This window comes from Anguilla rostrata, chromosome 1 (genome assembly GCF_018555375.3).
Source record: "Anguilla rostrata isolate EN2019 chromosome 1, ASM1855537v3, whole genome shotgun sequence".
NCBI lineage: Eukaryota > Metazoa > Chordata > Actinopteri > Anguilliformes > Anguillidae > Anguilla > Anguilla rostrata.
Window position 1 is genome coordinate 25,151,828 of NC_057933.1, and position 18,014 is coordinate 25,169,841.

The window sequence follows — 18,014 nt, forward strand, 5'->3', positions numbered from 1 at the left end:
ATTTCATATGGGCCTAACGCATAATTGATTCAAATTTCACAGTTCATAAATCTAAATCAAATTTACACCTGTCTCGGAGAGAACAACGTCCTTACGATAAGATTAAGACATTTTTTTTTTTTTTACATTGTTTTTTCACAATTGGTTTCCTGTGACTCCTATCCCCGATTCATAGAAGACTGGAGGTCTGACCCGCATTCATGTTTCCCAACTGTGCTAGTCAATACGAGTTGTGCACTGGCAAGAACATTAATTAACTTTTATAAGTGACTTTTTGTGAGCTGATAAAATATACTTTACACACGAATCACATACTACATGCATGTATCGTACATCGCATTCTCCAAATAAGTTTAGTCAATACCCAGAAAGCTAACTGCAGAAATTAACAGGGATGAAAGTGAGCCCGGACTTTGCAGACAGAGTAAGTCTGCAGTATAGGCTAAATAGGCAGTATAATATGCAGCAGCACTCAGACTGCCTCACAGTTTTGTGAACTTCATGTTTTCTTGGTAGCATGATAGCTGTTGGGGGAGGGGTGGTGGGTCGTCTGCGGGCATAAATACCTTGATTCAACCTTTTCCTGCATTTAATCGTCTTTCTTTAGACGGAGTTGCACTTTCTTTTCAGTAGGCAATTCAAAAACACATTCCCCATCCCTGTTCGAGATCTCGTCACCATTTTAAATTAAGCCGCTTTTATTTTGTTTAGCCTACTGGTGCACATTGGACCCAAGTGTCGCGTTTCTGTCACTTTCCTAGAGCGGCATATTCACAGGTTAAATTGAACATACCGGATGGTGCGTGTTCGGAGCTGCCTATCCAACGCGAAGAGGACCAATGAAATCAAACCATAGCTTCCATCGTAACCAGCTAGATTGACGTGGAGGACGCGTCAAATTAATCCGAGGGAACTTCAGGCTCCAGGATAGACTGGTTTTCCTTTGTCGGATGAAGAGTACCTTTGGTTCCTTTGTCTAAAGCAGTTCATTAAAGCTATTTGACAGAAGTTCCGGTTAGGAACCAAAAGCGAATCATTCGAGAGTCCTTCGTCTTATTTAGACAACAACTTCCCTTACGCAGACGGGAGAACCAGCGCGTGCAGCCATTGAGGGGCACATATTTCAAAAAGATCTTCTCAGACCCCGAGCAAATGGGTAAGCTTTCGTTCCTTTCTGCGTGGTTCAGTGGCATACCGTTTATAGAGTTTAACATGCCTGCAAAGCCCTAGAAATAACAATTAAGTTCAACTTCTGCTTAAATAAGACAATGATTACAGTACTTATCCCACTGCATCCATGCATTTTCACTCAAATAAATAAATCTAAGCACTTTTAGTCGCCAGGCATAAAGCACAGGGGAACCGATGTTGTTTGCGCAAAGAATAAAATAGAATAGCCATTCAGAATGTATGGCAACGTTTTGCTACCATTGATAAATGTATAAATCTGGTGAAAACGAATCGGACATTGCGACATTTAGAGTGTCATAGCGAATGTAAAAATTCGGCACTCGAGAAATAAGAAAATGGGAGGCATGTATTCTAAATCTGAAATGAATTAGGCTACACAAGCAATTCGAGTCTGATCGCCATTTTTACACAATACAATCAAGGTCATGGGCAGTGTTCGTGTTTGCAGAACTGTTTTTTATTCTGCAAAATTTTCTGATTATTGACTTGGTGTTTTTTATTTTTTATATTTCCCCTTTTTAGAGCAAACCTATGGAGAGGTAAACCAGTTAGGTGGTGTATTTGTAAATGGGAGACCACTACCCAACGCCATACGACTCAGAATCGTGGAACTTGCCCAGCTCGGAATTCGACCCTGTGACATCAGTAGACAACTCCGTGTCTCTCACGGTTGTGTGAGCAAGATTCTTGCAAGGTACAACGAGACGGGGTCTATTTTACCCGGTGCCATCGGAGGAAGCAAACCCCGGGTTACAACACCGAACGTGGTGAAAAATATAAGGGAATACAAACAAGGAGACCCCGGAATCTTCGCTTGGGAGATTCGCGACAGGCTTCTGGCGGATGGAGTTTGTGATAAATACAACGTTCCCTCGGTCAGTTCGATAAGCCGGATATTAAGGAACAAGATTGGAAATCTCTCGCAGCCTAACCAGTACGAAAGCAGCAAGCAACCCCCTCCGCAGGCAGCACTCTCTTACAACCACATATACCCCTATCCATACCCTAATGCAATGTCACCCACTGGGACCAAAATGGGCAGCCCTCCCGGAGGACCGGTCACGGCGGCCCATGTTAGCATATCGAGAGCGTGGCCTTCTGCGCACACTGTCAGCAACATTTTAGGTATTAGAGCCTTCATGGATCACACAGGTTCGTAAAGCATTAAACAACACTTTTGTTGATTTCATTGTGTGTTTGTCTTAGTACATTTTATAGCGCTATAAATATGCCATGCCATATGGACACAGGATTCAAGCCAGCCACAGTGCGTATGTATAGTTCATAAAGTGCATCTAAATTGCACTTTCGCCAGATCGTTCGAAAAGGCCATGCTATTCCTGTCCTATTATTAATTTATTTTTAAAAATGTATTTTAATAAATTACACGGGGGGCGGGGGGGGCAGATTTCGTGTCAGTGTACGATATTCATTATCACCAAGGGCTGAAAAATTAGAATAACATTATAACCACTTGCTCAGATTTGTAAGATTATGTTTTACAAAAATTCCAAGGATCAAACAAGCCCAGAAGTGCGTCATTTGCGTTAATTGGTGGATAAAAATAACTGCAAACATAGCTGGTGTATGTGTGTTACTTTTAAAATGGAAAATTTAACAAAACATTTAAATCACACACACGCACACACACGTTAATGAAAATACAGATGATAATATACAAAAAAACTGTGAAAGGTAGATCAAGCTGAAAACTCAATAATTTCATTTATAGGATATATTTTAGCAGATAAAAAAAAAAAGTTTTGATATGACCGCTCAAACATTTACGTTAATTATGTGATTTAATTTCCGTTGCATTAAAAAAGGTTAGGCTATTGCAATTTTCCACTTGATACAGCCTTGTAAGTAACAGATGCATATTGCTAACATCTAACTATGGCTAGTAGGAGGCTCCACTTTATTAGTCATTTACATCATTATTATGGATCGGCATTTGTATAATAATAATAATAATAGGCTAATAATAACAATGATGATAATCACAACTCTAGACAACAATTATGAGCATATAAAATTTCATATAAAATCTAAGTAGGGTTAAATCTGAGTTTTTAGTTTTCCGCTTTCTCAACAGCTATTGCTGGAACCGAGGGATATGCACCCAAAATGGAGGACTGGGGTAGCGTCAATAGAACATTTCCCTCGGCGCACAGTGTCAACGGAATTGACAAGTCCATTGAAGCTGACATCAAATACCCTCAGGTAAGCATGTTGTATGAACCTATATCTAATCACATAACTGAACCGATAGCTGAACAGTATACTGAATCGACTAAATATAGCCTATTGGTTAAATTAATCATGTGATACTGACATATTTTAATAATTTCCACAATGAAATAATTACTACAATTGATATGTAGTAATTATTTACTCTTCCATTTAATATTTACACAATAGTTCGAATTCAAATGGAGTAGGCTAAGAGAGGAAGAAAGTTTCGACGAATCGTTTTTGTTTTCCTAGCCTTCATCAACCTTGTCCAGTTATGTCCCGGCTTGTGCCTATTCGCCCTCCAACCAGTACGGAGTTTATAGCGGTCCAGCAGGTAGCTACGTGACGCCGGGCCACCACTGGCAGTCACAGAGCTCTAGCCTGTCCCACCCAGGCAGCGGAATGACGATGCACGGGGGAGACATTCACTCTGCGATGGCATTCAAACATACATCACGAGACGGTAAGACGAACTGTGTTTGATTAAACTGGAAAGTTTGCGTTTGTGTGCGTGCACGTGTGTGAGTGTGCACGCGCAAGAGAAATGACAGCCGAAACGCACAGATCAGTGGTTTTGGCAGTGACTTTAGGTACACTCAATCACACAAACACTGTAAAAGCAAAAGTAATCTTACAGTTTTGTAGTGGAATATTTTAGATGAAATACGTTATACTGTAGATGTTATATTTAATAAAAGTTTTTTATGAATATGCATATTTACACTAGCCTAATATAAATGTATATTTAAATATATATGTATATTTATAGATATTTATGTAGCCTGTTTTGAAATAAATAGGCTTATTGGCTACTCGTAATATTCACCATTCCATCGTTTGCAACAGCATGAGATGTAATTGCAATACAAAATTAAGGTTAATTATAATACTCTAGAATGCAAGGTTTACAAAATTATTTCAATCGCCACCCCTAAATGCAAATTTGAAACACGAGCACGAGCAAGAGGGATATATGCAGTGCACGCGATCAAACTTGGCATGCTGGAAAAGCCTCTATGTTTATCTGTAGTTTAACCTGTGTTAAATCTGCACGACACAAAATTCCTGTCAGGATATTATGTCAGGTGGACGAATATGCAAGAAAGCCTGACCTGATCATTTCCTTGGGGGATATATATAGCCTATATATATATATATATATATATATAAAGTTTTTCCTCAAGCGCCTAACACAAATCTTTATGTCTTGAATATTCTTATCCATTTGTGTAACTTAATATGTTTTAGCCAATAACTTCCTCTTTGGGCCTTTTAGTTCACAATAGCACGCATTGTGTGTGACTTCCTAGTGCTATCTACTTCAGGAAAACTCCATTTAAAATGCATACAAATTAGCCGTGATTAATTGTATCACGCGTTAGTTATAAGATGACTACCAGCGAAGATAAATTGTGGTCATACGTGCGCCTACGCCATTTCCGTCGCTAAACCTCACCCCAATCTACTTTAACCGAATTTGGAGCATCAAGAAGCCGTTCAATAGAAATGATTTATATCTGCTTTCAAATATACTTGGAAGTAGTTCTCTTTCTAATCTATACATGAAACAATATATAAATATCATCGTTAAAGGCCAGTATTGTGGAACGAGAAAGAAAGCAAATTTGCGCAGGGAATGTTAAGCCTGAAGCGGTCTCGAAACAGCGTGTATATGCCACTTTAGCAGTGTGTCTTCTCGACGGCGGTTCAAAGATTCCTAATCGGGTTCACCTTGGGTGAATGGATTTGTGCGTAAGATCTGCTACAGTCCAGGGAAATCATAACCAGCAGTCTTCTCAAAGCAGCTGTCAAAGAAGGTGTGTGTGTGTGTGTGTGTGTGAGTGAGAGAAATTGAGAGAGAGAGAGAGAGAGAGAGAGAGAGAGAGATTGACTGACACTGTGTGTTGCCACAAATTGACAGATATCCCATTGGGTTTATTAATTATTTAATTTTGGATTGGGGGGGGGCACTTAGGGGAACACAGAACACTGTATAATATGGCTGTAGATTGTGGCGTTTGAAGTATGCATGCATCTAACAACAATAATAATAATAATAACAACAGCATTATATTATTATTATTATTATTATTATTATCATGCGGGTGTTTTGTGTTATTAAAATGGAAGGCGCCATAATAAAAGTTATTCCTATAGTGAAAAAAAAAAAAACGAAAAGAAGGAAGAAGCAATGCTTGATTGCATTTGTTATAGGCCCTACGCCTACAATGAAATGGCCTATGTTTGCCGAAAGCATACCTGCACTTGAACTGAATAACGAACGTAGGAATTAAATCATAATTATGAAGGGAAATAAGCATATAGGCTTTTTGAAAATAGGCCTATAACTGATTCATAAAATATTTTTTAATCATTCGATAAACACGCAATGGCCTATTTGTCGCGAAAATTCTTCTTTTTTTGGTAGTTTCCTTTTTTATATGTATTTCGCACTATAAGAAAACCAACCCCAATACCTCCTCACTAACAATGACGACAGAAACGTATTATTATTATTATTGTTATTATTATTATTATTATTAGTAGTAGTAGTAGTAGTAGTAGTAGTAGTAGTAGTAGTATTATTATTATTATTATTGTAGTAGTAGCAGTAGCAGTAGCAGTAGTAGTAGTAGTAGTAGCAGTGGCAGTAGCAGAAGCATAAGTAGTAGCAATTGCAATAATAATGATGCATTTTGTCGCTGTCACTATAATTAGGCATTGGACACGGGGTAGACGGCTTGAGAGGGCGGTGCAATTGAGTCCTTCTGGCAACAGGACTGAGAATACATTCGCAACCACGGTGTGACCGGACCTGGATAACCGTTAACAGCTTGTGACATTTTACTATTTTAGCCTGCACTTTTTCACATTTTCAAAACTGAGAAATGATTCTTCTGAAAAATAAATAAATAAACAGGCGATATTGTTATGAGACACTGTTTCGTTGAAGAGGAGAATTACGACTTGTTTGCTATATAAACACATTTCTTGTTTGTATTCTGCAGGAGACAGAAAACCCCCCAGCCCCTTAAACAAGCAACAGCACCAGGCGTTGAACAGCGTACACGGACTCACTCTTCCTACCTCATCTTCGTAACCCCGAGAAAATGACCTGGCCAAACGAGGAACTGAAGTATCCAAAATGTGGCAGACCCTTATTTAGATTTAGCGCATTTCAAGAATACGAAAAGTAAGTGAAAGCACTATATTTATAATTTGCCAGTGAAAGTGTTACATGTAGGGAGAGCCTGCTTTTTTAAAGCACGTGCATAAAATATAGCCTATCAAGGATACAATTTGAAACCAAATGAATGTACACTTATGAATAGGATGTTTATCTGTACTGTAACCTTCTCTGCAGCCTGCAGCGGTGTTGGTGGTCGGTAGTTTCTCATAAAAATGATTATCATTGTAAAACAAACAAGTCACCTTAAAATAAATGATTCTGACTAAGAAATTGTGGCCTATGCAAAACTTAACTGATATTTGTGGGGGTTTCTTTCTTTAAATTCTGGTTTCTACAAAGAAAACGATGTGAATAAAGTAATTAAGTGTAAATGTAAAATATTTGCAAATGCTTTAATTATATATTTTTATAAATCCATTTGTAAATATCCTAAATAAAGGGCTCACAAAACAAGGAGACGTCTTACGAGCAATAACATGAATTCTTATGTACTGCCATCCACATGCATATAAGAAAGCAACACCTCCACACCCCCCCCCCCCCCGCCCTCCCCCCAAAAAAAAGATAATGCTTCGTCATAAAATAGCAGATACGATGCATGGGTCGAGAGTTATAGGACTGTATATTGTGGTGCTTAATTCTAACTTATATGTATGAAGCGATAACCTAGGCAACTCAGTCGAGGCCTATGTTCACATAATAACAAACTGTAATCACTGTAGCATGCCATTTCTGACAAGTTTAAAGGCACAAGCTGACGCCAACAAAGTAACACACTTTGCAACAACTGAATATGATCTCACGTTGTGGGTGACCCTTTTTCAACATAATGCGTGCTACCAAGCTTTTCTCTAAATGGTGCATTGCAGTTTTCGGCGCCTCTACCGATGCTATCTTTGCTTACTTTGGATAAATGGCAAAAGGCCAAGGGTGCCTTGAATGCTCTTAATTTGCTGCAGCGGTCGGAATCTACAGTTTGGAGCTGAGCAATTAGCCAAGTTACAAATGCTGTAGACGGGAAGTCGTGCCCTATTTTAACACACAATTTGTAGTAAAATACTGAGCTTATAGCGTGAGCTTTCCTCACTTATGCACTTGCTCCTGCTGCATGAGTAACGAATCCAGTTCACAATACTGGACAAAAAGATTACTGAAGGCTCTAAAGCCGGTTACACAGCATATTTATTTTATGAATATCATACAAATAGTTTATAAGAAGCACCAGACTACAGCCTACATTTGAATGATACAGACAGTGTGTGTGTGTGTGTGTGTGTGTGTGCAAGCTCGCGCGCGCGCAACGGAGCGCAATATTTTTTCCTTTTTTTGGGAGGGGGGGGGTGTGTACAGGAATGGGGTGGCCTGGAGTGGTGAGGCCCAATGTGAGATCTTTTCATGGGGCAAAAATCTCTGGCAGCGCCCCTGTGTGTGTGTATTTGTGTGCGTGCCCGCGCGTGTGTGTCTTTGTGTGCGTATGCGTATGTCCGTGAGTGCGTGCGCGAGAATGAAGGGGCACTTTTGTGCTTCCTCTTTTAAGCTGCTCTGGATAACAATGTCTGCTAAATAAATATCATTCAAAGCACATTACCTGATAACAAATAAGATAAAAAATGAAATAAGAAAATATATATGTATCAACCAGCAGTTTCAGTGCTGGCTCATGTGTTACTGGGTAGTGTCCAGAGGTGGCAGGTAGCGGTTCCCGTTCTGTGGTTCCCGTCTTAGCTAGGTTGGGCCAAGACAGATGTATATGGCTGAGTCAGGTGAGTCAGTTTTATATAGCTACGTTTGGAATTAATGAACGGTTCAAACAAACTGTTTTTTACATTGGTGTCGACAAATTACAAAACTTCAATTCATAGTCTTAACAAGCATCATACAATGGATCATATCAAGAAAAATATTTATTATGATATCTGACAGAACAATGCAAGAACATCCCAGCATTCATTTTGTTACATAGAACTACTCGGTTTTGATTCGAATAGTTTTCGAATAGTTAACGCTGTCACTGACACTTATATAAATTCAATATTGAGATAAGGCACCATAGATCCCTCCTGCAATTTAGTTGAAGCGCTTCCAAATTGCTCTATTGTTGTACTGATTTCAAGCTATACCAAACTTTTAAAGCGGACTTCAAATGCATAGTTTGACAGCGTTGTTGCGACAGAGGTCATAGAGAAGGTTTATAGGACTGTGCCTCAACCTCAAAGTGTATCCTCCTCAGTGCGGGCTTAAATTTAAGGAGCTTTAGCTGTGGACTGTCAAAGCGCCATATCTCATTGAATTCCTGAGCAGCTATATTAGCCTAATGTCTTTCCGAAAAAAAAAAAATAATGTATATAATTTCTCTAGCAAAATAAAAACCAAAAGTGTCGCTGGTAAAGATTAGGCATCACACTACTAAATAAATGCCCAGAATAGCCTATTAATGCAAAAGCGGGAGAGGCTATAGAATCTATGGCAAAACACCTGTCTCATATCAGCTGAGGATGGCACATTTAGCGCATCAGATGCACAATTATCAGTGTGTTCTCCACAGTGAGGGTAACATCGGGCTACATCACTCTACTTGTGTTGTCAGGTTCGTTGCACATGCTTGGTTTGGCTGACAATGACATCATTAAATAGGTCTGTTAGGTAAATTAAACAGACTCGTCAGGTAAATTGCATATGTTAATCAGGCTCGTCGTACATTCTAAAAGAATAGCCTACAGTAGCACGTAACACTGTTTGGTACATAGTCAATGGTTTTTCACTTTCTTACCCTCTTAATTTTAGTACCCGCGTGATTCCATTTGAATATATAACGCTGCTAAAATAACGTGCTAGTATAATGTCTCAGCAATCAGATTAAGTGCCCATAAAATCTGACCACAATGTGATTTGTCCTGAACGTTGAATAAATACACCAAGTGTGAGGTTTTATATTAACTTTGTCCTACATAGGTCAAATGAAAAACAGTGCTCATTTAAGTAGCAGGAATATAAGCACAAATGCCGTTTTCGGTTAGATCGAATCTGGGTCAAGACTGCAGGAAGACTTGCAATTAGCCGACTTTCGTCACTCGTGAAAGACAAGGATCAAATGGAAGCCTATGCCATGAGCGAATGGCCGCTAAAAGGAGTGGCCCGCCTACCCCAAACCATGATTTATTATCTTCTACCTGAGAGAAAAGTAATTTTACAGGATGATCATTTTCATTGTAGCTATCATCAATAATTTGAGAACACATTTTCATGTTACATGTACCTCCATCCAGCACTTATTGTACCTTGTATCATTGTCTTGATGTTGTAGCTTGTCATGCCTCCTAGTTTGATTTAGAATAGGTTAGGTCAGAGTAATGTGTACTGTGTGAAATTTACTTAATATGTTCATGGCTATGGATAACTGCTACAATATGAGTGTTGTACCTCATCGGACCTGTGTTTTGCAGTTGTTCCAATGAACTTCGGTATGCACTTATTGTATGTCGCTTTGGATAAATCGTCTGTCAAATAAATGTGATGTAAATGTAATGTAATTGCCGGTTTAGAAGTGCAACAGACCGTCGATTTCCCATCTAACTAAAACACATACATTAATAAATGAAATAAACAGACACATGCACAAACGTGATTAATGCATGCAATAACTGTATGTAGAAATTGTTGGTGTGATAGGCCTACTGCTAAAACTATGAATAAGAAGAAAAAGATTTTTGTTTCAAAACCACATTTTTAAAATTTATGTTTTCAATACCACAGCAGGTGTCTAAATAGACGTTAATGTTCGTAATAATTAATATTTACAAATGTATGTACAACAACAAACTACCTGCTCCTTAACAATACTATAAATGTAACCAAGACACAAAAGTGCAAAGAAGTTAGGCCGCAGAGAGATATTCGATATTAAAACAATTTTTTTTTTTTTGGATTCGGAGGAATGTGTCATGCTCCCTCATCACAATGTCTTTTATCGTGCTGGAAATTTTTATAAGATAAACTAAACGATACAGTAGAGCATCACAGTAATCATTTTGTTTAGATACTGGAGTAAGTACATACACTCCATACACTTATTATTGTTATTATTATTATTATTATTATTACTACTGCTACTACTGCTACTACGGTGAAGCTGGTGGAGTTGTGACAGCACAGCAGCACATCCATGAATCATTTTATTACTGATTTCACAAAGACAAATATGTATATTAATCTACAGAGTCTATTCTAATAAATATGAAATACATTAATGATTTAAATATATTTTTCTCCAGAGAAAGATTGAATATATATATATTTTTTTTTCTGGTTGATTATACCTGTATACAAAATGGAAAAATAATTGAAATTATTGTTTGGTGATCATTTGTTGTAGCCTATTTGATTGTGACGTTTCCTAAATAATGCACGGAAGATGAACACGCGATTGAGAACATTATCCTTTTTCTTTTTTTTTCTTTTTTTGGTCCATGTTGATTGCTAAAGCTTGTTGAAAACATTTCCAAAAGAGAGTGTCGCGTAAAAATGAATTGGCTGTATGCCACATCCAACAGAGTAAATCTATCCAATATATCCAATTACTGAATGCACACAATCCCATGTTGGCCTTTTATTCTTGATATATTTTCCCCTGGGTGTATTTCGCGTGACGCTGTCTAAGCTGAACGCATTTCAAACGCTTAAATTACTGAAAGATAAAAACAGCATCGCGTTCGCTTCACATGGCCTTACCTGAGGTGAATCAAAAGCTCGAATGCCAGTTGCTACTGCAAAGAATAACTGGCGAGCCTCACTGAGTTTAGATTGATCCATGTTTATTATGAAGACGAATAGGGTATTGGCCCATGTATCTTTCTTAATGTTTCCACTACTTCTAACGTACTTGTAAGAATAGAATTAGTTCATTTGTATTAAATATTCAAATGATGAGGGCCTTAGCCTGAAAGCAATTAAAATAGCGTGTAATGAATCTTAAGTCTATTCGGTCAAACTGAGATCTATTCCTATGTCAGCAGAGTCTGAAAGTTTTTTTTAAATTATTATTTTATTTCATTTTATTTTATTATACAAAAACGTAGGGCATAAATGTTTTTTTTTTTTCCGCTGCTTCTTTTCAACGAAAGCAACAAAAATTCAAGTGGCATACACTCACTTCAAAATGAAGACATCGCATAAAAAAGTTATACAATTAAGTTAATTCCGAAATTAAGAGTTCCGAAAAGCAACACGTCCACAGTTTATTGTATAACCATTAAATATAATTATAGGAAATATATCAATAAATGCCCCATTAACGAGAAACTATCAGCTGGAAATGGTATGCACAGAAAAAGTTTTGGTCGCGGGTTGCTGTTATTGCCGGCACGGTCTACTCCGCATAATGTACAGACTCACTTATGCTTCTACCTTGTTGATGACAGTTTTCCATCATAAATACTGAAAACAGCATCACCGCCCAAGGACGTTCTCCCGACTGGGATGTTCGGCCATTTATGGAAAACCATAAAATGTACTCTTACTTTTGTCTTCTAGGGTACCAAGGCCACATTACAATATAACACAGGTTTTCCGTAGAAAACAGTCAAAATTATTTGGTAATCATTTGGTATAATAAAGACAGGATGTGAATATGTTATCTGACTACAACAGACACATTTTAGACAAGCTTTTCCTGAATAAATTGTTTATAAAGTTTCATAATTGTATATGAATAATAATGACATATGTGCTGTTATGGGTCAAAATGAATCTATACATTGATAATGTAAAAGAAATCATAACATGCTGCCCAGATTTTGATGACATATTTTCCTATCTTGACAGTTATTCATCAACAGTGACTTCAAGTCCTGGATTGTAAATATATTGCAAGGGCTCCATCTATTTGTCCCAAACATCTCTAATGGGAGCACATTTGTATTTCTCATGACAAGCAGGTCTTGTTTCAGGATTGTCAAATCAAATAACTCTTGTGATGACACAAAAGGTTTGCAGTGACATAGCAGCATGGAAAAAAGCTTGACCGGATTCAGCATCCCATAACCTGACAATAGACTGAATCTGTTCACTCCAGTAATAAGCAACAGTCCCATGTAAGCATGCAGGTCTCTTTCATCTCCTTCCAGTTATTGTCAAACACTAGTCTCCTTTCCAAGTTCATCATCTGGACCACAATTTTCTTAATAGACTGAGTGAAAAGCTTAATCAAGCAATGATTTTATGTCTTGGACATCTGACATTGCATATCTGATGGGCCCTGGGGTCATTTTGGTTTTGTACCCTGCCTTACCCCTCATAAGTTGAAGACCATAAAATATCCCCAATTTTTGACATGAAAATGGCAAAGCTTTGCGCTTCATTGGGTCACCATCCTCACCAGAATTCTCTTCCTCATGGCCACAATGATACTCAATATCATCCACCATCTCAGGCAGACGCCTGCTCTCTCTCCCCCACTTCATTGACATGATCAAAGATAGACTCCGGGTACAATCTTGTTTGGGTAAAATTTGATCAACAGACCTACACATGACCTCTTAATGCTGCATGCCATATAACCTATATTCATTGTTATCGATAGCCGAATATTAAAATATGACCTATAACAGCACAGAAGAAACAAAATTTTATAGACTTTCAAAATTCAATAAAATGGTGAACACTGATTTTGTATTACATAATTGCTGACATTTACATAATTGCTGACATCAGGTCTAATATTCCTAACATACATCGAGCTCCATAATACTTGGGACAAATAAATATTGTTTTCCTTGATTTTACTACAATTTTACTGTTCTATTCTCCACAACTTTACCATTTTAGATTTGTAATCGGATTCACATGTGGTTTAAGTCCACATTCTCAGTTTTTACTAATCTTTATACATTTTGGTTTCACAATGTATAAATTACAGCACTCATTATACATAGCCACCACCCCCCTCTTAGGGCAACATAATGTTTGGGACAAATTTGAAAGAGGTATTTCTGATTAGTCAGGTGCGTTGAATTTCTTCCTTAATGAGGAAAGAACTAAGATAGCTTTCAGTATGTAGTTTTGATTCTAGACGTCTGATTGTCTGTTATTGGCCTTTGTCAACATGAGGACCAGAGTTGTGTCAATGAAAGTCAAGGAAGCCATTATGAGGCTGATAAATAAGAAGAAAAAGAAACCAGTCAGAGACATAAACCAAATCTTAGCCTCACCAAAATCAACAGTTTGGAACATCATTAAGAAGGAGAGCACTGGAAGGCAGAGGAAGATCTCTATATTTGATGGCCAAAGAATTCTCACAATAATGAAGAAAAAAACCCCAAACACCTGTGCGACAGATCAGAAACACTCTTCAGGAGGCAGGCGTGGATGTGTGAATGACTTCTGTCTGCAGAAGACTTCACCCACAGAACTACAGAGGCTACACTGCAAGATGCAAACCACTAGTTAGCTGCAAAAACAGGATGGCCAGGTAACAGTTTGCTAAGAAACATTTTAAAGAGACTGCAAAGTTTCGGAAAAGGTCTTATGGACAGATGAGACCAAGATTCACTTGTATCAGAGTGATGGCAAGAGCGAAGTGTGGAGGTTAAATGGTACTGCCCAAAGCCCAAAGCACCCCCCCTCATCTGTGAAACATGGCAGTGGGGAGTTATTGTTTGGGCATGTATGGCTGCCACAGGTAATGGATCACTTGTCTTCAGTGATGATGTAACTGCTGATAGCAGCAGCAGAATTAATTCGGAAGTGTACAGAATATTCTGCTCAAATTCAAGCAAATGCCTCAAAACGCCTTGAATGGCGCTTCATCCAACAGCAAGACAATGACCCAAAACATACTGCTAAAGCAACAAAGGAGCTTTTAAAAGACAAAACCTGGAACGTTCTTGACTGCCAAGTCATTCCCCTGATATGAATACAACTGAACATGTTTCATATGCTGAAGAAAAAACTTAAAGGAGCAACCCCCCGAAACAAGCAGGAGCTGAAGACAGCTACAGTCCAGGCCTAGCAGAGCATCACCAGAGGAGATGCTCAGCACCTAGCAATGTCCATGGGTCACAGACTTCAAGCAGTCATTGCTTGCAAAGGATATGCAACAAAGGATTACTTTCTACATGGTGAAAACAAAGTGTATAAAAAATACCCTTGAATAAAATCACACTTAACAATGTGCACTTTAACCACATGTGAATAGTTTGATTACAAATTGTAAATTATGGAGTACAGAGCCAAATCAAGAAAATTTATTGTCCAGGTATAGAGATGCGTTTTCAGACCACGGCAAAAGATGATGGGCAATGACTGAGTGGTCCGTAGAGGAACAGGGAGTTTGTTCCACCATTGGGGAGCTAGGGGGGAGAACCTCCATGGTAGGGACAGATGTCATTTTCAGAGTCACAGGTGCGACCTTTTAGCATCATAAAATAGAAGGGAATGGAGCCTTGTCTTACATATTATCTTATAGACCACCTCTTACTGGAGAGAGCAACAGCACTTCACCTAAGATTTTAGAAGAAAGTTGTAGATCTGAGACCCTTGGCAGCACATGAACTAGGACTGTTCTGATTCAATCAAAATAGACAGTACTGTCTCAGCCCAGAATTGCGCATAAAGTTTTAAACACCCCATCTGGCACTCTGCATACACACAGATGTGTGTGTGTCTCTGTCTCTCTTTCTCTCTTTCTCCCTCTCTCACACACACACACACACACACTACTCAAATGTTCCAATTTGGGCACCACCAGGGGCTTTTCATTGGATTATTTATTTTCATTACAAACATTTACTCTTAATTCCTGGGAGAAAGGAAAGTCAATCAATTAAGCAATCACATATTATTTTCATATTCATATTGATTCAACCTGTAGCCAAGCTTAATTTTATTTCCTTTTCAAAAGGGTGATCAAATATAATTATGCAGTAGCTGTTTGATCTTGGGCAGGGTAGGTACGTTTACATAAGTAACGTCAGCCAATACCGCAAACCCAGAAGAGTTTCTGTTACCCAGAGGCTTTGGCCTTAGCACTGAAATATTTCCCCGATCTGCCTATTAGGATAAGTTACCAGCCATCTCAGAGGCTTAGAGTCTCAGAAAGGAAATTGTCTTTCATCAACCCAAGGTTTTGTTGCAATTGAACACCTTTGAGGAGTTTAATTACTCTGGCTAACATTGGACTTCTCTGAGAAGTGTTTGAGCTCATGGGCCTGATGTTTGTGTAATCACTGGGGGAAACTCCAATTTCAGGTAGGCTAATCTACCACATCTGTGATAATTACTAAACTAAGGGAAACAACCAAATCAAGATACCTGGGGGGAGGGGGGGTTATTAAGACATGTCCACAAAGTCATGTGTCAATTTCCACCGCGAGACACCTGCCCCCTGAACCTGAATTCACAGATTGGAGGGCTGAGGCAAGCTATTGTTGGAAAAATCCAGTGCCATAGCATTCAGAACAAAAGTCCCATCTCGTTTACATTATGCCTAATTCTTCTGAAATATCTAAACTGCACCATAATAGGACTAATTATATTAGCAAAAAAAAAAAACAGATTGCCAATATTCTAAAATTTCCTGCACGTTAAAGAGTGCACTTCCCAGAGCAGATCAGCTGCAGTAATAGGTTTCTGGAAAAAAAAAGAAAAAAAAAACAAGTTTGCCATGACAAATATGAATGAATGAATGAATTTTTTTTTTTTTTTAAAGCAACACACTCATGTTTTCTTACACCTCTGATTAGGCATCCAGTACACCCCAACCTCCTCCAAGTCCAGGAGAAAAATGACGGGAGAGGTTCATGTCTGTGGTGACCAGATATCTGTTATACCTTATGTCAAGCAGAAAAAAACTGTAGCTATTCATTCTGAAAATATTAGATTTCGTTGATTGCACTACATGTTTTGTGTATACACGCATCCTACCTACTCTCGTTTTAAGGTCTGACAAATTGAGTCACAGAGTTCCCTAAACCCATTATTCTAATGAACTAATTAACATTTCAGGTGAAGCACTTTCTTGGGTGGGTGTAGGTAGTCTCATTCTCAGACAGCTCGATGCCTTAATTTATCACATGATTACTTTTGTTTAAAAAAGTAAGATATTTGTTAAATATTTTCATTTGCTGACAGTTAGAGTAGCTACCCAGTGAGCGCCACTTCCTTTCTGTAACTTTTTGAAAGTTCATCCATGTTTGCCGTCCATGTGGGTTGACATGAACGACGCAAATATGGACTGTTACGAAGTCAATCTGGCTGGTTTACAAAGCGTGGCCCACGGTTTGCAGTGACTGTGTGCTCACTACGTTTGCCAAAGCAATTGGTATGTCTTTTATTATCAGCCCTGGAAGATAAAGTACAGTATTTGAACACAAAAGGAGTATTTGTCTATGTCACTGACTAAATCGTTCCTATGGTCATTTGCGTTCGTGACATACGCACATGCTAACAACACTTGAAAAAAAAATGTTTTGTGTACTTTTAAATGTGCGCAATTTAACGTCAGTAAAGAAGAAACACGAACAGGATAAATGTACTTACCATTGGTTTGTGGGAAGAACAAGAATTCAGTGTAACATCAGGCGAAGGGGTAAGATATGACTGGTTGTAATGCTACGGAAGTTTTAGCGTAAAACTAGAACGCAATGTAAGGGCGACCAGAATTTCTGATACAGATTCTCGTCAACTAATACCGTAACAATTGTTTGTGAATGGTGCTTAATTTCTGCAGGGATTAAAAAGTATCAAACAGCCCGTTCCTGCGGATTTCCAAAAGAAGCGTGGGCGAGACCATTGTGTAGGTGAAATATGTGGATTAGACTGATTGAAATTATGCGTAATTCTGTACTTTGTGTAATTTGTATTTAAATTATGTACATTTTTGTTTGGAAATACAATGTGCAATTGGGAGTCTGTCAAATTGTATAACAGGGGAAGTTAGTTTTCAAATTAGTCGAAGCTTCAAGGGACGGGTAATGGCTATGTGAACCAGGTTTAGAAACCAGTTGGAGAGAGGAGCTTGTTGGTGTTGCTAGAAGTTTTTGTGTGAGAGCTGTGTGGACCTGCTAGTCACCAACTATTTGGCTAAATAGGGCCTCTGCAGCGTAGTCTACAGTGTCTTATTTATTGTTTATCTTTTTTATTTTTTTGGATGAGTGTGTAGTGTTTTAGGTTTAAATATTCTTTGCTGGTTCCTGGGGCTTGTCTGCACTCCATTTGTAAATAAATCTGGTTGAAGTTTTGTCTCACCAATCTTTGCCGCTACAACTGCTGCCAGACCCCCTCACAGTTTCACACAGCAGTTGATTCAATTATTGGCAAGAAAATTTCAATGGAAACCTTGGGTCGACAGGGACATTTGTGGCCCATGAGCAAAGGTGTGCCTTGGGTTTACCAGTGATCATTG

General features: G+C 38.4%; 1 protein-coding gene and 1 long non-coding RNA gene across 3 annotated transcripts in view; one reads left to right on the forward strand and one right to left on the reverse strand.

Annotated features, from left to right (window-relative positions):
* Positions 1-17,393, reverse strand: part of LOC135241803 (uncharacterized) — a 35,443-nt gene extending 18,050 nt beyond the window's left edge. Inside the window, exon 1 of the long non-coding RNA XR_010326116.1 lies at positions 17,150-17,393. This is a non-coding gene — a long non-coding RNA (uncharacterized LOC135241803). The remainder of the gene's footprint in view (positions 1-17,149) is intronic.
* LOC135252893 (paired box protein Pax-1-like) lies at positions 831-7,070 on the forward strand. Of its 2 annotated transcripts, none has more exons than XM_064331541.1 (5): positions 831-1,156; positions 1,714-2,343; positions 3,287-3,414; positions 3,736-3,889; positions 6,435-7,070. In XM_064331541.1, exons 1-5 carry the CDS (start codon positions 1,153-1,155, stop codon positions 6,524-6,526), a joined length of 1,008 nt encoding a protein of 335 aa, XP_064187611.1. In that variant the 5' UTR covers positions 831-1,152; the 3' UTR covers positions 6,527-7,070. The 2 variants fall into 2 exon arrangements, with proteins under 2 accessions (XP_064187611.1, XP_064187602.1); XM_064331532.1 differs by having other exon boundaries at positions 839-1,156; positions 3,679-3,889.
* Positions 17,394-18,014: the final 621 nt, after the last annotated feature.